The 22,632-nt window shown below is 40.9% G+C and overlaps 1 protein-coding gene across 3 annotated transcripts; it reads right to left on the bottom strand.

Moving 5' to 3' along the window:
- Positions 1-561: 561 nt before the first annotated feature.
- On the bottom strand, positions 562-20,626 carry CEP55 (centrosomal protein 55). Of its 3 annotated transcripts, none has more exons than XM_020782978.3 (9): positions 20,384-20,626; positions 19,437-19,632; positions 17,466-17,750; positions 13,002-13,067; positions 8,995-9,136; positions 6,285-6,586; positions 5,213-5,284; positions 3,591-3,716; positions 562-1,497 (listed from the first exon to the last, which is right to left on the bottom strand). In XM_020782978.3, the coding sequence occupies exons 2-9, from the start codon at positions 19,617-19,619 to the stop codon at positions 1,291-1,293; spliced, it is 1,383 nt and encodes a 460-aa protein (XP_020638637.3). In that variant the 5' UTR covers positions 19,620-19,632; positions 20,384-20,626; the 3' UTR covers positions 562-1,290. The 3 variants fall into 3 exon arrangements, with proteins under 3 accessions (XP_020638637.3, XP_020638639.3, XP_020638638.3); XM_020782980.3 differs by having other exon boundaries at positions 6,285-6,583; XM_020782979.3 differs by lacking the exon at positions 20,384-20,626 and adding an exon at positions 20,213-20,376.
- Between the last annotated feature and the right edge of the window lie 2,006 nt (positions 20,627-22,632).

Below are 22,632 nucleotides of genomic sequence, written 5' to 3'. Positions count from 1 at the left end.
TATATTGGATGAAGAAAAGAATTTGGCTGCAGGTGTGATGCCATCTGTGGAGTTCACGCTTACTCTGCAGCGCAAGACAGACATCAGACATGAACATATCCAACTCCAGTTTTAAAAAGAGGCAGCCTCAGATTCACACTAAAACTGAACACCAGGCTTTGTTTGGATGACAGAAAATGGGCATATTCCTGCTCCCCCCCCCCCGGTTGAGTAATATCAAGTTTAACATTAGAGAACCCACACCTGTTTGGCCAGCAGTACTTTTTTTCCAGATTGGATGGGATAACCACAAGGTGTTGAGTTGCCACCATGCTAGTAGTTTTAACAACGGTCAGTTTTCCAAAGTCTTGAGACATAACTTCCAATGGGATTTCTGGAAGTGAGTAATGATTATTTGAAACCCAGTGGAAACTAGGAACCAAGTAGAAGACAGAGAGGATGTATATAGAGAGATATGAGAACATGATTTCTTGAGATTTGAGAAACATATCAGTGTACAACAGAGAGTACGATTTGCTAGTTACTTACCAACTACTTAAAAAAAGAGAGAAACACAGAATATTGCAGGCATCACCAATTGTTTTATTATTATTTTAAAAAGCATTTCCATATACAGACTCCCTGATATGCCATATCCCCAGCTTTTAGGTGGAGGACAAACTGTGTACAAGTAGGAATGTACTTCAGACCAAACAGGCGAAGCGATTTTAAAAGGTAACCTCAAGCGCTAAATTTTTTGTTTGTTCCTTTTTCTGCACACACACAGTTTGCTTGATATTATAGAATAAACTACTTTAAGAATGTTCAGATCAGATCAACCAACTTGTCACCACACATTTTCTTGCATCACAGATCATCCTAAATTTAAAACATGTTCCTTAAAATGCTGAAATGGCAAAACAATATCCAGGCAGTGCAAAGCAATATATATTAATCCAGTTTAAATATGTTACAGGCCAGGGATCCTGAAGACTGAAGTAGGAGTGTTTGGTAGCAGTTTTGTTGAACATTTGGTGAACGGTCATGGAAAAAAAATCAGTGAATACCTCTATTGGTTTGATAGTGCAAATACAACCAGTAGTCTAGAATTCAACATACCATGTCTGAAACAAAATTGTTGACTGCCTCTGTGGACATGGTTAAGGTCAGACCTTCATAAAAATTGATACTGAAAGTACAATGTTTTAGCTGGAATGTGAAATCCAAGTGCATTGTTTTTAAAAAGCCATTACAGTATTTTTAGTTAAAATACCTGTTTGCAGTAACCTAGCTACAGGTTTGCCCGTGTATTTAATCCACACAATAGTCAATATGGGCCAGTAAGTCCCTATGCTGGCTTGTAGGATAGTTCGCTTTACATTTGGGGCACTCCAGGAAACTTTCGTCAAGACAGGAACTTTTTGGTGAAGAACATTTGTCTTTTATTACCACCTTGTCATCAAAGGCAGTCTGGAAATTGAGCAAGACTTCTACACATCCTCCGTGCTCTGGAGACTTCTGCAGAAAAATAGAGTAAAATATGCAGCTAAATATGTATAAATGCTTCTTACAGTACGAACTGCCTATATTTCTTCATAGGACAAAATGGAAACAGAGGAGTGAAAAATAACATGCTCACATCTTAAAAACATTTTTCTGTGATTCCTTCAACTGCTACAAAATAGGATGACATCGTCCAGCCTGGGGCATTCAGATTTGCCAAACGACAGTCCCCACTATCCTGCCTGCATATCTGGAGGATGGATCAGGTTGGGAAAGAATGTAATGGGGATGGGATGAAGATACAGAATGCCTCTCCCCACCCACCCACCCAGAATGACTCCAGCTCTGGTAAGCCCCAGTTGGAATGGCCAATGGTGGATTTTAGCCACCAAATAGTAACGTTTTAGAGACTGTGCCAAAAATACATACATGTGAAGAGATAAGCCCTATTCAGACATTCTCTAGCTGGTAACAACAGTTGGAAGGTTACTCCCACTCTGCCCTTCTTTGTTGCTGTTCAGTCAGCCTCTGTGCATGAAGGGAGACAGTCTGAAACAGACAGTCTTGTTTATGCTGGGTTTCAAATTGCAAGGAGAGGATTTATGGATTGCAGAGGCTTTTCTTTTCAGACTGCCATCTTCCATATGGAGAGGAGACTGTGTGTGTGTGGCCAGAACTTTTCCCATACCAGTTTATTGCTCCTACAGACAGTATCTGAAGTACAGAAGCTCTTACGTACAACATGGCATAATAACGCAAACCTTGTTGAAATCTCAAATTCAACCAAAATGAAACTTAGGTTGTATAGAACTCTATGGTAACTGCACAGACCTTTTTTAAAAAGAGGCATGTTTTAGGAATTAGTGGCCAGAACGTTGCTAGCTATACTTAACAGCATGATCGAGATAATTCTCAAGAGCAAACTGCAACAAAAATTCCAAGAGACATTTGCTGTTGCACATGGCATCACACAGCTGCCTGTGCAACGGCAAATGAGTAAGCTGCCTTCTTAACTTAGCAATTTGCCACTGAGATTTGAAACAATTGCATTATCCTTTTGTAAAAAACATAACAAGATTCTGGGCAGGAAGGCAGAGCAGTAAGGAAAGTGCTATAGGAATAATTCATGTAGTTATAATGGTATCTAGTACAGTGTATATTCAAGGATTTTGAAGTACCATCCAGACATGGGCACAAATTTATTTGGCCTGGTTTGTCTAAATTCGTACGCACAGCATCATAGGTGCAGCACATTCTCCCCCCCCGGCCAGTTGCACCACTCACAAGCTTGCATGCACTGCATGGCACAGTGGCACAGAGCCTCGTGGCACAGTGGTTAAACCGCTGTACTGCAGCTAAAACTGTGCTCACGACCTGGGGTTCAAATCCCAGGTAGCCGGCTCAAGGTTGACTCAGCCTTCTATCCTTCCGAGGTCGGTAAAATGAGTACCCAGCTTGCTGGGGGGGGGGCAATGTGTAGCCTGCATAATTAAATTGTAAACTGCCCAGAGAGTGTTTGAAGCGCTATGGGGCGGTATATAAGCAGCACGCTTTTGGTCGGATCATCCTCCTCGGGTAGCAACTCCGGGAGCTATCCACTCTGGGCAGCAACTTGGGCTTCTCTTCCCTGCCTCCACTGGCAGCCAACCAATCAGACGAGGAGGTGGGACATCGATTCTTGTCGCACAACTAGTCGGCTGCTGGATGTGGTGGGGAAGGAAAGCGCAAATCACTGCCCAGAGTGGGGAGGTGCCTCAAGAGGACAACCTGGCAAGTGCACACCAGCCTGTGAGTGGAGCAGCCATTTCTAGTTCCATCTACTGATGATCTACCAAGAAAAGCTTCCCAAAACAATCAGACATACCCAACAAGTTTTTAACATTTTTCACAAGATGCTTATTTAAAATAGAAGACAAAGTTTTCCATCACTGTGCATTTTGCAGCAGATAACCAAATGCTGTGTGTTTGTGCACAGACAAGATCCAGGGAATGTTCCCAGATCGTGAATCCCAGACACCTCGCAGAAACAACAGAAGCTTGAGAACAAGAACTTTCTACACCTGTAGGTGGGAGAATAAGAAGACATTCAAAACTTTAATGATACTCACAGAAGGTTCTAGATGACTTATTTGTTCCCTGGCTTTATGCAGCTCTTTAAGGACTTTGTTCAACTGGTGCTGCAGGTTCTGACGATCAAGCTTTTCATTCTCAAAGTCAGAGGTACATGCCTGGATCTGGAGAAACAGGCTGGGTGAAAAACCAGAAAGCTTCCATGACAAATTCCAGACCATGTGTAATAACGTAAGGATTTTAAAAAAGATATATGCAATCCCTTTCCTTGGTTTATTGTGCAAGTGCCCAGTTTTAAATTTTAACCTACACATCCATATCTTTTATGATGATTACGCAGTCTTTTTTGTTTTGTTTCTAAAGACCTAGCTTTCGCAGTATGATATATAAAGCAGAGAGAGAATGGAGACAGAATCATCACTGGTAGGATGGATTTTCACTGGTGGAATGGAAGAACCCAGCAAAACTCCTACCCATTTCAGTCTCTCTATGCACTGCTCTAGAGCAGTGGTTCTTAACCTTTTTGAAAGAAATGCCCCCTTGAGCCATTGAGGAAGTTATCATCGCCCCCCTCCCCGCGGTGATGAGATCTTATTTATTTATTTATTTATTTATTTATTTATTTATTTATTTATTTATTTATTTATTTATTTATTTATTTATTTATTTATTTATTTATTTATTTATTTATTTATTTATTTATTTATGACACTTAAATCCAATGACCCCTGAAAACAAAATTCAATTCCAAGAAAATGAAATGCCCCCAAAAAGTAACATTTAATGATTTAGTTGCAAGCGAATTTTAAGACGCAAAAAGAAATATAAAAAGGGCATAAAAACAAACTGCAATGCAGGAACTAAAAATTTCAAGACAAAAACTCTGAAACTAAATTAAGATTGGAGGAAAATATATATTCATGCACATTGTAAAAAGGCTGCAGCCATCTTCACAGGTTTGGCTTGCTCCAGCGCCCCCCTACCGCTCCCTTCTGCTCCAGCGCCCCCACGCCGCCCCTTTTTGTTCTACCGCCCCCCTGAAAAATGAAATCGCCCCCTTGGGGGCATTATCGCCCACGTTAAGAACCACTGCTCTAGAGGACTGAGAAGCCGTAAAGAGCTGATCTTTAGGATAGCACAGAGGACTGCAGAAAAAAAAAGGAGAGGAAAATTCTGAAACTCCCAGCAGTGCAACACTGGATCTAGCTCACTATGTGTTAAATCTTTATTCATAACTTAAATACATAGCAGCTACCACTAAGAGAGTTTGCTACTATCAGAAACAGGCAATGGCTGGAATCCCATTACTTACATCCATCAGTGAATGCTGGCAGCAAATCATCATCAGTTAAGAAGCCAACACTGACATTTTCTATCGCACACAAGTTGTGTCGTCCAGTGTGTTATAGGAAATGCCGGTTCTGACTTCTTAACTTGTAGCAGTTTGCAAATGAAGGTTTCACTGACCATGGGAATATACAATAGGATTTTGGCCAATATCTTAATATAGGGAAAAACAAATGATTTGATGGTGCTTCATAAGAATTCAGAAGTACTGCTATTAAAAAGAATACAGTATAAAGTTTCTTAGTTTTATTTCAGCCCAAGAAATTTTAGGACTGGTTAGGTATTGCTGAAACAGGACGGTGTAATTTGGTACCTGTTGTTCCAAAGCAGCCATCCTTGTGTGTTCTTCTTGCTGTTTTAGCAAAGATCTTTGCAGCAGTTCAACCTTTAACATAGAGAAGACTATATAAGGAGAACAATCATATAAGAAGTCTTTGGCACCGATTGTATCTGCACTTCAGACAGTGGCTTTATTAACATGGCAATATTACTTCCTAAACATTATTTAATTGTAAATCACTCTAATTTTTAATACATCTAATTACGTTTAAAAGCTCTCCTGAATAATAGAGGTAGGATTCAATTTATTTAGGTGTCAGCAAATTCCTGACTAATTTCCAAGCATCATGTTTGTTGTAAGGTCCATATTTCTTGGAAAAGCATTTCTCAGCTTCTCAGGGAATTTATTTGGCAAAACAGTGTCTTGACAGAAACTGTTTCCAATAAAATTTACTTTCATCATCAATTCTTTAATGATATTTTAAATTCCACACTTGTTAATCATGGATATGGCCTTCTAGCTTAATTTAGATGCACAATCCATGATCCACACTGGACCATAATAATCAATAACACTGCATCTTGTATGGTGCTTTTCTAATACTGTGGCTTTATACGAGTCACATTATACTGGCTAGAATCCTGTTTTGCTTCTACAACTGGAATCGCATAGGCATTTATCCTCCTCCACTACATGACCAAATGCATTGATTATGCAATCAATCATGAAAAGGAGAGCATGCCAGAGGGTAAAGACCTTTGTGTATGTAGTTCCCCTTACACCTGCAGAAAACATGAATAGGATTTTGGCCATTGTCATATGACAGAGCCTATCTCAATTGATTATTCTTTTGTCCTTTTTGAACGTTATCATTATGCATATTGCATCTGCTCTTATTCTTTGTTTCTTTTGTGCAGATCTATGATATTCTGCAGTGGTCTGGTGTGCTTTTATGTTGCTAGTTTGATCCTACTATTACTGTGTTACAGAGCATGTGACACTGTACTATAGCTTTACAGTTCCAAAATACTTTATGTAGCCTCAGGGGATTTCAGGCAACAATACCAAATATGATAAAGCACATCAATTACTCTTATATATGAACCTGAGAAGAGAGAGCTTGTGTTCGCTTCTTTTCTCCATCCAGCTTTCCTATGATAACCTCATTTTCATGTGTAAGCCTCTGTAACATCTGGTCTTTGATGTGGTTTTCATTTTGAAGAGCCTGCACGTTGACTTGCTTGTGTAACATCAGCAGACTGTTTAAATTCTTCAGCTCCTGCTTGGCTTCTTCATACTTCCTTTTCAATTCACTCAAGTCAGAATTTAGCTGGGCTACCATAAGCCTCTCTGCTTCAAGATCATTTTGGGCAGCTGCCAACAGCTGTTCATATCTTTGTTTCTCTTCTTGCAGAAACACAACATAGGACAAAGAAACATAGAAAAATAAACCACTTCAGCAAAGATGGTTACCTAACTTGTGTGATACATCCGAGAAATATGAAGATAATAAATGGAGCAGCTGCCACCATTTACAGAGGGGATTTGGTGAGTCAACTCCTCCGTGTTCCATAAATTTAAATGTGTCTACTCTAGTTGCAACTTACTTTAGCACTGTAAGTCACAACTAGAGTAGACCCATTTGAGTCAATGGAACTTAAGGAGGAACTGAGTCACCAAATCCCCACTGGTTTAATGGGCCTATTCTAGTGCAACTCACTACACAAAACAACAGGTTTTCAGCTGATTGGTAGAATCCTGTTGGCAAAGCTGTGTGGCTGTAATGCTGATGGTATCATCAGCCATGGAAATCTACCTTTAAAGATTTTAATTTAGTTTAATTTAAATTTCCCTATCCTTCCTACTTCGTATTCTCAGGCTCCTTAGAGATCCTCTTCAACCTGGAGAAAGCTTTTGGAGCCTAGGGATGTCAGGGAGGGGGAAGCTTTAATACGAGAGCATTGTTGTTGGTCATTATCCTCCTGCTTGTTTCAGGGATCTTCCTTCGCCTTTGATTCAATTCAAAAAGAAAAAGGGGGAGTTTCAGAGTTGAGCTCTCGTGCAATGTTTTCCTTCACCACAAGGGAGGAGGGGGAAAAACACTGGGTGAACTCCTAAGGCATGGGTCATGATACTGTCCCACCCACCCATACCTCCCACATCCCTACAGTCCTGGAATTTTCAGTTACTTAGGCAGGGCTGTTTACAGCATGCTTTTGAAAAGAAAATAAAATAAAAAAGTTTTCTGGGGTGGGGAGGGGAATACTATATAAAGAACAATGCTGGAAACATTGTTACTATTTCTGCATGTTGCCTGCAGCCCCTGGCCCTGGAAGTGAGTCTGTACTGGTCATGCCTCCCTCCCTCCAGCTTTTCTTCACCACCACCTTGCCTTGATCTGACTGTTCCTTTGTTATTTCCAGGATCTCCCAACTCTCCAGGTGATTTACACACTGCAAACACATCAGCCGGAGGGGTGGGAGGTAAAGAAAATGTTTATAGCCGGTTAAAGGGTGTGGGGGAATCCAGCATTTAGCGTACCTCCTACTGGGTTCTAACAACCACTCCATGACCTTCTACAGCTCCAAAATTCCCACTCCACCCTTCCTGACACTATCTGATAGAAGATTTCCTCAGGCAATTTGACAGATAACTAGCAAAGGCAAGGACAAATGGAAGATGGAAATGAATGAATCTTACTTTTTTGTGTCCCTCTCTTTCATTAAAATGCATTCAGGTTTAAAAGGCTCTCTATTAGATATCAACAAAGAACTTGAACATGAAAGTAAGATCCTCTTTTGTGGTTTTCCTCCCCATTCATGCTAACACATCCTTACCAGATGCTCTTGGAATTCAACTCCTAAACTAGCAAAGGGAGCTTGAGTGCAAAAACACAAACAGTGCTGCCTCTGAGAACCAGTATTAATTGCACAAAGCAATGCAACCTGCCTTCCTGCTGCAAAACAGACTCAGGGAGACTGCGATCTTGAACAATCAATGTGAAATGCATTAAACAAGTAACATGAAATGGCCTGCAGGGCCATCATCACATTGCAGAAGAGAGGGATGCCTTTCCCTCAGAAGAGGTTCCATCAGCTCAGAGAAGCATTTTGAACCCTAATCCACTTCATGTCCCTAGGCTCAAGGAATGATTTCCATCTCTCTGAAGACTGTGGAGTCACAGAACCTCAGGGAGATTGATGATGTGGCAGATTTCCTTCCAGTCTTTCAGCATGCATCCACCAGGGGATGCCAACATTTATGACAAACGAATGTTTTATGAAACTATGGTACAATAAAAAGCCGAGACCCAACATTGTTCTAGCACAAACCAGATATTTAACAGATCTAAGAAACTGAAACAGGCAAATAAACTGTAAATTAACAAGCGTCATTGACTTGCTACCAAAAGTTCTGCTACACAGAAGTAGGCAGTTCATTGAACCATCCCATAAATGCATTTTTTCATGATGTGTGTTTAAAATGCCACACCCAACAGCAGCTGTTCCCTATTGGTTAAATCGCAAGTAGGATCTATTTAACAACAGAGCAGAAGGAAGTATGCCAAGGCAAATCAAGACAAACTTACGCCCATGCCCCATTCCTCATCTAAAACTGGCACCTTGGTAGTTGGGCAATGATCAGTACATTTTAGTGCATGGCAACAGGTTTTACACCAGCAAGAGCCTAACAGTTGGATACAGCAAGAATTGGATTTCACCATTTAAAGGGCTGTTTAAGAAAAATGGGCCATCTACACAATCTAAACCAATTTTGTGAATCCTAGTAAGTTTGCAGAAAGTTCACATCCCTACCTTCTAGCCTGGCTTCCTTTGCTTGTTTGTGATGAACAGCGTCCAACTGTTGCTCCAACTCAAAGATCCTTGCTAAGAGGCTGTGAACATAAGCTTCTCGTTGCTGGTCATACGTGAGCCACTGCTGGTTTTTTTCCAAAGCCTTGTGAGTGAATAAGATTTAAAAATTAGCAGGATTGAGTTCTGGAATAAAAGCATTTAGAGCCTCAATTATTTGTTCATCAGCATTTAAATCATGGCATTTGAATATACACCCCTCCACTTTTCTTCCTAAGGGATTATAAACTGCAAAATAAAACATTGTTGGGCCACTAGAGGATGCAAGTGGTCTTTTTTGGCCCATACATTAGGGACCAAGATAATACTGAAATGCTTCAGGTGAGAGGATTTTCAAATATCACTTAATTTGATTAGTTAGATCAATGTCTGTCTAGGTGGCAAATAAGGTGTTGCAAATTTTGATATTGATCACTTAAGTCAGCAAAGTGAATGGCATGTGGGGCAGGAGATTGGAGAGGGGAAAATGTATGCACCCATATCTAGCACAACCACTAGACATTCTCCTGCTGCAAGGGTAAGCACAATTCAAGCTTGTGGTATCTTCTTTGTTTTTACTAGAACTGAAATCCACCAAACAGAGTGTAGTGCAAAATATAAAGTTGAAATTAAGAATTTTGAGGTCTTCTATATGCTTTTATGGAAAAGACCCTGATGTTGGGAAAATGTGAAGGCAAGAGAAATGTATAACAGAGGATGAGATAGTTGGACAGTGTCACCGAAGCTACCAACATGAATTTGACCCAACTCCGGGAGGCAGTGGAGGACATGGGGGCCTGGTGTGCTCTGGTCCATGGGGTCACAAAGAGTCCGACACGACTTAACGAATAAACAACAGCTTTTAATAGAGTTTACAGTCCTTTTGCACTTCAATCTGCTTTTGGAAAACTAAGTTCTCTTTACTTCAAGGATATAAATCAATAGAGGGTATGATTATTTTTGTTACCATTGTTGTTAAACAAATGGAAACCAGCAAACCTACCTTTTGTTCAGCTCCACCCTACTCAACAAAGAAAAAACACCTTGCATGTATACAGAAGTGTTTTCACCATCGTTTCCTCAAACCAGTCCATGATGTAAGGAAATGTAAATACAAATAATCGAAGTTAAAGAACTTTAATAAAACAGCAGGATCAGTTTTATTTAACATCGGGGAAATCTTGTAAAGATAGGGCAAGTATGTGCATATCATCTGTATATCTGGTTGCTCATAGTTTCATTCCTTTTTTTGTGGGTAAACAATGTAAATTTTAAAATATGACAGTAAACAATAGAAGAGCTAACTGGGAGATCTTCCAAAGCTCTTTAAGCAAACGCTGAATAAACTTTTTGCAGACTCGCATATAACAGTAGTGGTAAAGAAACAGAAATTGCATCCATTATGAGTTCTCCAAACACTGCACCATCATGTAGATATCTACTCAGAAATGAATCCAGGGAATTCCACTGGATCTACTCTCAGGTAGGTGTACATAGGACTATACCCTGTCTACATACAGACAGGCCCTAGAACTAACGCTGCTTTCAACATGATCCGTTTATGTCTGCTAGGCTGGTAGATACTAATGACAACACCTCCCCAAAAGTGGTCCCTGCTTTTCAGAATTCCCTTTCAAGAGGTGTACACTTTGTCCCCTCAGTTGCAGCATTGAGGGCAGCTTTGAAATTCCACCTGTTTGCCATGCTTTCAGTTGATGCATTTTATTATTAATGTTGTTTGACTATTGCTTCAACACACTTTGGCTCTTCATTTTTTAAAATGTTTACATGTTTTATTTATGTTACTCCATTTCCATTTTAACACTTGTATTTTGCTTACTGTCTTGGGAGGACTTGAAAGGCAGCTTATAAATACTGAGATGACTAAAGAATAAAGATTCTATTAAAAATCTGTGAATAGCTATTTAATATAGGTTTCTGGAGTAAATGTTAAGGAAACGTACGCAAACAACAGGCCAAGGCTGAGAGGTTATGGACGTGCAAAGTAACCACAAAACTGGACAACAGTTTGTGTTTCGTATACTCAGGCCCATAGAAACATAGGGCTACTTCTATAGCCCAAACAGTTATATGTGGCAAGTGTATTCAGTCTAGTAAATTTGGCCAAGATCCAAAGAACTGTTTGGACCCACGCAAGAGGTTATGTGATCCCTATGGAATTTGAATCAATTTTGTGAAAAGAAAACTGCCATGGCCATATTGCAGTGATGTTGAAATTGCTCTTTCCTTCAAGAGTGGTTTAATGTGGGGTATTGGGGCTGCTATTACAGAGCTTTAGATCCTAGGTGCTCACTACTGTTTTGGGTTTGTTTGTTTTTATCAGCAAGTGCTCAGAGACAACTGCAGTACTCTGGTTAAAGCCACACACACTCATAGATGCTCAGTCCCCAGGCTAACCTAACGTGAATAGCTTTCTACAAATATGTTTAGCAACATAAATAGGGTTTCTACTTCAGTCATCCATTCAGTCAATTGCTACCACTCTGAACTGCCTTTGAACAATAGCACTGTCCCCTTCATAGTCAAAAGGCAGTTAGGCAAAAATTTAGCCTACCACAATTCAAGCTGCTTTTTATAAACTCTGATACACCCACAGTACTGTGTGTATTCAGAAGACAAATCTGTAACAAGAAGCTGACCTAAGTCAATAATGGCTTACTTTGTGCAACTGAACAGCAGAAGCAGGCAAAGTAGAAAGGGGTAAAGATCAGTCACAGTGGCGTATACATTGATGAATGAATGTGGGGACGCCAGCTCAATTATTCTACTGCTACAGCATCAAACTATGTAGGGCTTTATGCGTGGTGGGGAGAAAGGGCACACATCTCTGCCCCCTCTCCCCCAGCCAAGAAGTCACAAACCTTCATGCATTCAGCAACAAGGTACTTACAGTACCCATGTGGTCAGCAGCCTTAATAAGGCAGGATTCTCAATCACACAAGTGCTGGATGCATGTTTGAGTGAATGCACTTGCAGGTTTGGGTGAATTCCAGATAGGGAGAAACATTGGCCCCAACACAGCACTCCAATAACTACAACTCACAGTGCTATAATCCAAGTGTAACATAGTTTAGGGACCAACATAATGTAAGCAACAATACTGTTTTGTTTTTAAATAGCCTTTCTCAACTTAATGTCCACAGGATAATTTGGATTCCCCCCCCCAAAAAAAACTAAGCCAGCATAGTAGGACAGGGCTACTTTTAAAGTAGGTACAGAAAAGGGGGTGAACCTTCAAATGCTGTCAGACTGCAACTTCCACCATCCATCAATATCATCTCTGTTGGGCAGGTTTTAAAGATTTCCCTTTTAAACAAAGCAGACTAAAATAGGGAATTTGTTTCTTTTGTATCTCTGCTTTACATCACAAGCACCATTTACCTGCTAATGAAAATGTAATATAATCTCAATTTATGCTTCTGTTTTAAAACTGAGAATGAATAATGGAAGGTCTGCCCACCCATCCCCGTCCCCACCTTAAAGTCAATCCATCTTGTTATTGCTGGAAACAGAATTCTGGAGTAGATAACAGATTTTGGTTTAATTCAGTACAGCTCACTTTCTTAGCACCCTGTTGTTGCTGTTATGTGCTATCAAGTCGGAACAGACTTACAGTGACCTTAATGGGACCTTCAAGGTAACTGAGATATTTAAGGAGTGGTTTTACCAGTTTCATTCTCATAGTAAGTTTCCATGGTAGAGTGGGGATTCGAACACAGGCCTCTTGAGTCCTAGGATATTACTCTACCCACTACACCACATTCGGTATCCTCTTAGCACCTTATATTCACAGTATTAAGGCTGCACTCTTCGGGATTCATATTTGGGAGCCTGCTCCTTTCAAGTCAATGAAACTTACTTGTAAACTACCATGCACTGAGGTGTCTAAATTATCTGTGTTTAAATATTCTTCTAAAGTAGCATGCACATAGCTTTATAGTAAGTCTTACATCTTTCAGTTGCATTTCAACTTCATTTACATTTACTGATGTTCCGGGACAGCTTGCAGCAACTTCCTGCCAAAGAAGATAGTAGCAGTTAAACATGCTTCAGTTTTACAAGACAAGAGCAAATACAAGCGCACTTGGCTATGCATATTTCTGAGTTAAATAGTTGAAAACATGACTATCATTTTACAGACCAGTGGAGCACCTTATGGCACCTGCATCAGATTTTTCCAGTTTATATTTCTTCTATATTATAGATCAGAATGTAAGCAGAGTTACCCAGAAATAGTAGGATTGAATTGTTTATGGGAATATGCTACACTCCCAGAAATGATACACCACCAGTCTGCATTTAGGACAAGAAGTAATCTGTTGAGGAAATATGGAGTATTACACATCTTTAAAAGCAAGAGCCCAAATCTACTTGAATGCTGGTGGAGAGTAACATTTTGCCAGTGTAGTTTTATGCTGCAGAAGTTCTATGCTGGACCCTTTCTCTGCTTGGATTAGTTGAATTTCATATTGTAGGTTAAAAGGCCCTAAATTTTCACTGGCATTTTTGGTATTATGAGATCCAGACCGCAGATGCCAGACCACCAATCAAGAACACAACAAAAAATCCAACATTCCTGTATGCCAGCCTACATTTTATTGCCACCTACTGTACATAAGTGGTACAGCTATCAAGGTTTTTCATATTTCATAAACAGAAGATAATGGAATCAAATTTACCACCACTTCCATTCCTCAAGTTATGAATTACTACAGAGTTATGTATTTGTTTACACTTGTGCTGACCAGATCTGAATATTTAACATCAAAATTATGCAGGGTGGTTATGCAACTAGCAAGGGTGTGAGTAGAATTAAGTTTTTTACATGTTTGATCTATCAGGTAGATTCTACCTCAACACACAAGATAAATTTACACAACACAATCCAAGGAACTGCAAGAATCCAATCTTATTGTGCATAGGTGACATGTTAGTGCACAATGCTTAACTGCTCCTGTCTGCATTGGTTAACAAGGATGTGGCTCTACTCTGTGCTTGGATTCTTGTACCATTTTCCAGCACGCAGCTTCCCTTTCTTAGCACAAAGCAGAGGAAAACCAAAGAGACTCAGGACATCCTAGTTTTTTTTTTGGGGGGGGTAAGAAACTAGAGAAGAGAAGCTGCCCACTCCCACATTGCATGATAAAAACACTGTGAAGCCAAGCTCTGTAGCTGTTCCATTCCCATTACAAGGGGAAATGACTGAGCAGTGTGCAACTAATGTTGCTGGTATACATTCAACCAGGGTTCTTGCAGATCCTGACTAATATGATTCTGCCCTTACAGTTGATCTCTATTCATAAATAAGTATGCACTGATTAGAGCTTTGCTATTATGGAGAAAACAAACAAAAAAGCTTGACCCAGTCTCCTATTAGAAATAGCAATCCTTGCTTCTCAACAGAATATTTCTTCATTCAAGAGATAAAATCTTAGAACTGGAGGAGATCCTGCACGCTCCCTAGTCCAACACACTTCTCAAACTCAGACCAACCTAGAACACCCTCAGATGGCTGCCTAGCATCTGTGTAAAGACCTCTAGCAAGTGAGGGCCTGCCACTCTTCTGGGTAATTCATTCCAATATTCAACTGCTGTTATCATCAAAGAGTATCTCCTGATGTCCTATCCTGTTTTGAGTCTATTAGATCTAGTCCTAATTTCTGGAGCAGCAGAGAACAAGCCCTGGCCCTTCGATACAATCCTTCAGGTATATGAAGAGTGCTATCATGTTCACACTCACAGGCTTCTCCAGGCTAAAACATATCCAGTTCTACAGCATACCCTCTTCTGCCCACTAAAATTCACACTTGTTGAAAAACAGCCCAAACAATTGCTTTGTGTTTGGCTGAGAAGTGGTTAATTGATGGATAAAATGAGTCACCTTCTGGGATTTTCTCTTGCCTGGCATCACTTTATCCCAACATTCAGGCTGCCCTTTGCTATGTAAAGCTTGGCATCCTTTTCCCTGCTGATAATGCAGGCACAATATTGTGCAGCAATATTGGGTCATTTCCTGCCTTTTTGAATCACAAGTATACAAGCACCGCATTCCACATTCATAAAGCATTCCACATTCATAAAGCGGAGGGTTTTTTAAAAGAACTTTTAAGCACAATAAGATGGTTCAACAAAAGTATGCAAGTGTTCTCATGATTTCCGACTCACAGGTCTTCATGTTCACAAAAGGCTCAATAGTCAACTCAAAAATACACAGTCAAATATACCTATCTTGCTAATTTGCTTACACGATAATTTATGGCAAGACAAACAGGGCAAGGGGAACCAGCCTAACTTAAAAGGCCTTGTTTGCTTCTTTCAACTTGCTTTTGAATCCGAATATGTAAAAAAAGGAGAGGCTAGAAATCAAAGTTATCCCAAGACAGCTAAAAGGAAAGTTGGTAAAAATGAAAGTTAAAACTAAGATTGGAAACTGGTCAAATTAAAATCGAAGCCAGGATATGGATTGCAATTCTCATGTACTGGCTCAGACTGTTTTATCTCGCTATTGGTCTTGCACCATTGATCCTGCAAGACACCTTAAAGTCAAAATGGGTTCAGTCAATTGAGCAAAAAATAGCCTCTTTGGGTCTCTCTAGGTTGACTAGAGGGAATGGAACAGGCAAAGAAAATAATCAAGAAGGATATTGAGGATACTGAGAGACAAAATGATTTAAGCAGTGCCCCTGAATTCTATCTTAGGGAAGAGAATTTATACAAGGTTACAGCAGCACCTTATTTTGCCTAGTTGGAGCAGCCCAGGCATAGAACGGCATTTACTCTGATCCAGCTTAACGCACTACCTTCAGCAGTGCAGGAGGGGCGGTATAAAAAGATCCCCTGGGCAAAGCGCCTTTGCCCATGTGGAATGCAGCAGATAGAAGCAATAGAACACGTCCTGTTGCAGTGCATATTTTAGAAGGATGTACATGAAGAACTTGTTTCCCCTCTGATTAGCGGATTTCCCAGTTGTACAGAGCAATAATGTATGCATGTGCTGCTGTCTGATTCCAATCCCATTCTTACACATATGGTTGCCAAATTTCTTACTGCTGCAATGGGCATTAGAAAAAGGACCCTAAAAGCAGATGAGCCTCCGTAGTTAGAACGTGGTTTGCTAGAAATTCTGGAATTGCTTTAGGGGAGATGTTTTGATGCTGGTATTGTTCACCTCAGAACCGAGTACAGTGGTGCCTCGCTTAGCGACGTTAATCCGTTCCAGGAAAAACGTCGCTAAGGGATTTTGTCGCTAAGCGATTTTAAAAAGCCCACAGAAACGCATTAAAACATGTTTAATGCATTCCTATGGGATTAAAAACTGACATGCGAACATCCTCCATGGGGCGGCCATTTTCGGTGCCTCTAAAGCGAGGCAAAACAGCGGTCGCCATTTTGTTTTTCCGGCGGCCATTTTGGAACCGCCAATCAGCTGGCTGAAAATGGGGGCTTTGCGATGATTGCTTCCCTGCAATCATCGCAAAGCGATTTCCCCCCATAGGAAACATCGCAAAGCGATCGCTTTTGCGATCGCAAAAACACCGTCGCAAAGCGATTTCGTCGCTCAACGGAGCGATCAGTAAGCGAGGCACCACTGTATTTGCATTTGATCCCAATATTTTTGCATACCTCTGTATATTTATATATTTCGATGTTTTATTTGTCGCTGGTCTTTGACCATAATAAAGTTTTATCCATCTATCTATGAAAGTTGGGTTTAAAGACTCGACAGATTTATTGTGGGATGAGTACATGTGGACCAAAGTCACTTTTATCAGATACTTGAAGTGTATTTTCAGGTGGCAAATACAGACACACACCAAGATGAGGGTGTGTGTGTGTGTAAGCAGCAAGAACAAAAGTACAGTCTGACACTCCTTGGAAAAGTTCATATATTAGATATACTAGAAGCAGTAATTGGCAGTAATCTTTTACCAGTAACTATTGTTATGAGTGGTCATTACAATCACATAACTTCAAGTTTTACGCACAATTGACACAGGCTGTACATCTTATTTTGCTAGGGAATACACTGGTTAAAACAATAGTGAAAAGTTGATCTGGTTCAGAAAATACTCAGTTTATCACCATTTTCTCTCTTTCCTAGTCTTCATTAGTAGCAGCCCTGCCTTTTCCATATTTATGAGAGGAAGGATATAATGACAAAGACTGGCAGTTTTAGAGGCCTTGTATAAAAACGCACCAGTCAAATCAGACCTGAACTTAAATGAGTCTATACAACCCATCCATAAACTAAGCCCAAATGATTGCATTTTCATTTAAGGCCAATTCTAAACTGGGCTAGAGGCACTCAGACAATCAGTGCTTTTGAGTGGTGCAGGAGACAGAGGAGGAAGAGAAAAAGTCTGCATATTTTCCCCCAAGAAGACAGTGAGCATATTAAACTTATAAAAACATACTTGGGGGTTCTGGTCATTGCTAACTCTGTTTTCAAGGTCTGCACATTTTGCAGTAGCTGCAGATAATTGACAGTTCCGCCGATTCGTCTCTTCGGTGAGGGCATTCAGTAGCCGTTCTCTCTTTGCCACTTCCTTTGTTTTCTCCTCCAGTTGACCAAGTATGCGGGTGACATCACTATTTTCACTTTTACTCTTTAGCTTGTCTTTCAGTAGCCGGATTTCTTCCTCTCTCTCCCCAAGGACATTCTTATATTTTTCATTTTCTGTTTGAACGGCAAGTATTTTCTACACAAAACACAAACAGGTTGTCACAGAGAAAAATCAGTTTGAAGTCCAGTATTCCTCAGGGCTTTTACAACACAGGGCAAGCAACATGGTGGTACAAGAGGTTATGTTCCAAGAGCTAAGGCAACTGTAAAAGCTGGGCCAGAAAAGTTAGCAACAAGAGCCTTCAAAGTTTTATCTCACAAAGATTATCCTAATTTGGAAAGTGGTTAGCAATAGCGATGTTCTATAGGTATATGAGTTGGGTTGGGCCACCAAATTTCAAGATTCTCCAAGAATTCCCCACGTAGAATTCTGGGAGTTTCAGTCCACAAATATACACCTGCACACCTTTATTTCATTCACCTGGAGAAAGGGTGGAACATGTTCTAAGCCTTTATTTCCTGCTACAACACTTTTTGGGGTGTGTTGATTCTTCCAGAGGAAACCTCCTTTAGAGTATACAGAGCAATGAGTATCAAGCTTTACACAGAGGTCAACAATTTGAACAGTCAAGTTACATCAGGTGTTCCTCATTACCAGAATGCTCAAAGATGGCTGGCTGCGAGGTCAGCTCAAAGGGGCACCCCATTAGATTACGTGCTATACATCTTGGGGGTGATTTTCACTGAGAACTTCATCTGCTCAGCCAAGGAACAGGGTTTTAAACAGGCAGGAAATGTCCCGGGGGAGAGTGACCCACTGCCTTAGCAGATGTGTGAGTCAATAGGACATATATCCCCTTTCCTGTCAGAGGTTTTTTGTATATTTCAGTTGCAACAGGTATGACATGACAATCCAACCTGCAACAAAAGAAGGCTGTTGCACAAGCTGTTATAGGGAAAGTTAGAGTGACAATCTTGTCAGGTTCTGAGCTGTCAAGACAGTAATTACATAGTGTAATGCAAAAGGTTATGGTCAAAACTACACGCCAAAAAGTTAGGAAGCTGACAAAATACACCAATCCCTCTCTTCGTGCAGAACATGGGCACACAGATAAACTTGTTTTGGCCTTTGCTTTCACCTCAAATAAGTAAAGGCTTTAGGACTCTAATGAGAAAAATAATGCCTCTTTTCCAAAGAGACATCCTCTCTTCAAATACATATCAACTGGACTAAAAAAGATAATATGTGGACAGGACTGTGCTGCAGATCAGTTAGTCGATGCTGACAGTATAAAAGCCCATGTTTCATATTAGCTCTTCCACATATTAGTATGAACCACTGTGAAATGACTGCATAGTAATGCACTATACATCACTGTTGCAGTTAGCAAGATTATACTGTAGTGCTTACTTGCAGTAGAAGTTAAGGATGTACCTTTTTTAAAACTACAAATCTGAATGCCTCTATTATTTTGGTATACAGTTTCAATCATAGGATTTGGTGTTAAATTAGTGTGTGTGGAGGGGGTTCCCACCTCTATAAAATGTAAAAATACATAGACAACAACTTCCACCATTAGTTTCAAAAGGACGATAAAACGGAAACCTTCACTCAATACCACTCAAAGTTTCAGTTATTATGGATTTTATTGAAATCAAAAATTGCTTTTTTTTTGACAATTTAAATTTTAAAAAATGACTTCTAAATTTTAAATTGTGATTTAAATCAGCTTTTTAAAAAAGTTGATTTTTATTCAACTTGTTCTATTGATAGTTAACAGGTCAAAAGAATTTGTTTTAAATAGAGAAAAATCTGCATCACCTCCAGAAGCCGTTTCCTTTCTTCAGGGGTCATTTTGCTTTTGCCCTTTGTGATTTCTTCCAAAGATTTTTTCAGGGCTGCATTCTCTTTCCTGTACACTTGTAATTCAGATTCAGATTTGGAATCGCCAGACTTTAATCCCCACTTGCTGATATTCATCTCTTTGATGACTTTTGATGCCATATTCTAGGTTTTTCTGGAAAATCATTAAGTATTGTTGTAAGAAGTACCATCCTTGTCTATACAGTAAGAAAAGTTTCTCCACAGTGGAGGACTTACAAAACTTTAGAGCTAATTTTACACATGCTTATTCAGAATTAAACCTTCAACAATTTTTATTTTTGGTAAAGAACCATAATTCAAAGTGCATTTATTTAACAGTAAGTCTCCCAGAGCTCAGTAGGATTTAGTCTCTGACCAAGTATGCTTATGATTAAAGTCTCAGTCCTAAATAAGCATACATGGGACTGTAGCCTCATTCCTACTTCATAAATTGAAGGATTTCAAATATCTTGATCTTAAGCTAGAAGGGCAACAAATAGTCATCATGAACTAGAAAGATCTGATAAAGGGCAGGGGAAAGAGGTGGCATGTAATGCACTGCAGCACTGTTGTAAACAGATAACATTTTTTGGACGCAATGCAACAGCAGTGTAACAGATCTCCCTCTCAGACTTCTCCCAACAGGCAAATATGGTCCCACAATCAGTAAAGCTACCCTCAGTCCATTTTTCCTTCCAAATTCCCCAATAATAGGGAAAGCTTGAGAAAGTTACTTTTTTGGACTCGTTCACTCCTCGATTCCCAGAGGAGCCGTCTAGACAGGTCACTTTGCTCAAGGTGGAGAAGCGCAGGTGAGAGTCTCCCAAAGCCCTCCTTGAAAGCAGCCGTCGGTGGTTCTGGCTCCTGAACGCACCGCCTCTCCCTCCCTCCTTCCCTCCACAAACCGGACGAGGTGCATCCGAGGTCTCGAAGAGCGGGCTCAGCCGGCCGGGGAGAGAGGGTCTTTAAGATGGCTGGCGGTAACGGCGACCCCCGCGCCCGCCCCGCTTGTGCCGCCCCGGGAGGGACCGGGGGGGGCGGTGGTGGCGGCCGGGCGAGAGACAACGACGACACCGCCGCGGCTTTTCGAACCCAGCCCAGCTCGAACGCCGTTTCCGGGAGTTTGAATGTCGCGGCTTCGGTTGACGCCATTTCCGTTCAGCCACCGGCCTACGGAACCTGTGGGGGATCAAACTTCGGCAAGATGACGGCGATACACGAGGGCGGGGCGGCGGGTGAAAGAGAGCGGGAGCGGCGGAGGCTTTGCTTGACGTCTGGCGGGTCGCCCCGAGAGCGTTTGGTTTAACCTCAGAAGTTACAGTTAACTCTCTGGAAGATTATTGTTACATTTGCAAGCACCAGTCAGCGGATGGACTTGAATGAACGAATGTATGAACCATACAGATAAAGGAATGTAGTTAAAGCAGAGAAGGAAGAAATTAATTCTATATAAGGAGGAGCAAATCTAAGCAATTCGATGCGCGGAACTTGCTTTTGAATAGGCGCGTCTGTGGTGTCATCAGAAGAAATGCGGGGTGCTTAACTCTACAGATTTCATAAACTCTATCTAAACTTGAGTAATCTTGACCAAAGCCTTCTACGGCCTCCATTGTTAAAGTTCGGGCATGCATCTTTGTCAGACAGAGTGAATTTTGTACACGTGTCAAAGATGGGCATGATAAAGAATACAGTGGTTCCAGAATGGTTTTTGCTGTGCAGTTGCTGTGACTCAAATGTGGAATTTCATGAAAGAGGCTAGACAGCATCGTCTTTTACCCATTGCTTGTGATTCTATTAAAGATAGAAAGATTGAATACCCGCACAACATATTTTCAGCAGCAACAATAAAGCTGGAAGGGCACATTGCAGTAACGTAACCTACAGTAAACTTTTTACTGTGCGTCATCTGCAATCTGGAGTGAAAATACTCGCATCACATACTTTTTGTGTGCAGTGAAACAGAGCCACTGACTGCCCTCCAACCCTGGCAAGAACATTGCTAAATGGCTAGCACTGGCTGCCTGGAGAGTCAGCTCTTTTTTTTTGGCCACATGTGGAGCACAATGTGCTTCCTCCTCTGCAGGTTTGCTTGTCCAAGGGAGAGCTGGATGGCAATGCCTGGGGAGCACACGTGGGCAGTAATGGGTCTGGTGGTCTTCCTGGCCCTTGAAGATGCCCCAACTGCTGCCACCGTTCTTGGTTGCCTCAACCACTGCTGCCCACCCACCCACCAGACAAGCTGGATTAGCAAGCTCTGTGGTCGAAGAAGTGTTCTTGTGGCTGGCTAAAGTTTTTGTTTGTTGTTGTTTAGTCGTTAAGTTGTGTCCGACTCTTTGTGACCCCATGGACCAGAGCACGCCAGGCCCTCCTATCTTCCACTGCCTCCTGGAGTTTGGTCAAATTTATGTTGGTAGCTTCGATGACTCTGTCCAACCATCACATTCCTCTGTCATCATTCCCCTTCTCCTCTTGCTGTCACACTTTCCCAACATCAGGGGCTTTTCCAGGGAGTCTTCTCTTCTCATGAGATGGCCAAAGTATTAAAGCTTCAGCTTCAGGATCTGTCCTTCCAGTGAGCACTCAGATTTGATTTCCTTCAGAATGGATAGGTTTGATCTCCTTGCAGTCCAGGGGACTCTCAAGAGCCTCCTCCAGCACCACAATTCAAAAGCATCAATTCTTCGGCGGCCAGCCTTCGTTATGGTCCAGCTCTCACTTTCATACATCACAACTGGAAAAACCATAGCTTTGACTATGTGGACCTTGGCTAAAGTCTTACTGCACTTTAAAATGGCACCTAGTACACACTAAAGCATATGACATATGAAATGACATAAATCATTTTGCATTTACACTAATTTGAAGGCAACATGTAATTGTGGCCTAGGAGTTGTTCATCTATCAGCATGCTTAGGGGGCACCAACACTGATTATTTACCATACAATTTACATCAGGTTGGGCACAGATGAATTTAATTAAAACCTGGCAACTACACAATGTGAAGCACAGTGCAACAACACCTACTGTGGAATCATCTCTTGAGTAGGGAACCATCTTGTTTTGTTCAGCCATTAGCAGATTTAATTTTACTCCAATCAACTTGACATTGCTTTTGTTAGCTTTCTGCCCAGTGTGATCACCAGATCCAGTGCA

This window comes from Pogona vitticeps, chromosome 3 (genome assembly GCF_051106095.1).
Source record: "Pogona vitticeps strain Pit_001003342236 chromosome 3, PviZW2.1, whole genome shotgun sequence".
Taxonomy (NCBI): domain Eukaryota; kingdom Metazoa; phylum Chordata; class Lepidosauria; order Squamata; family Agamidae; genus Pogona; species Pogona vitticeps.
This window is presented reverse-complemented; position numbering and strand designations above follow the sequence as displayed.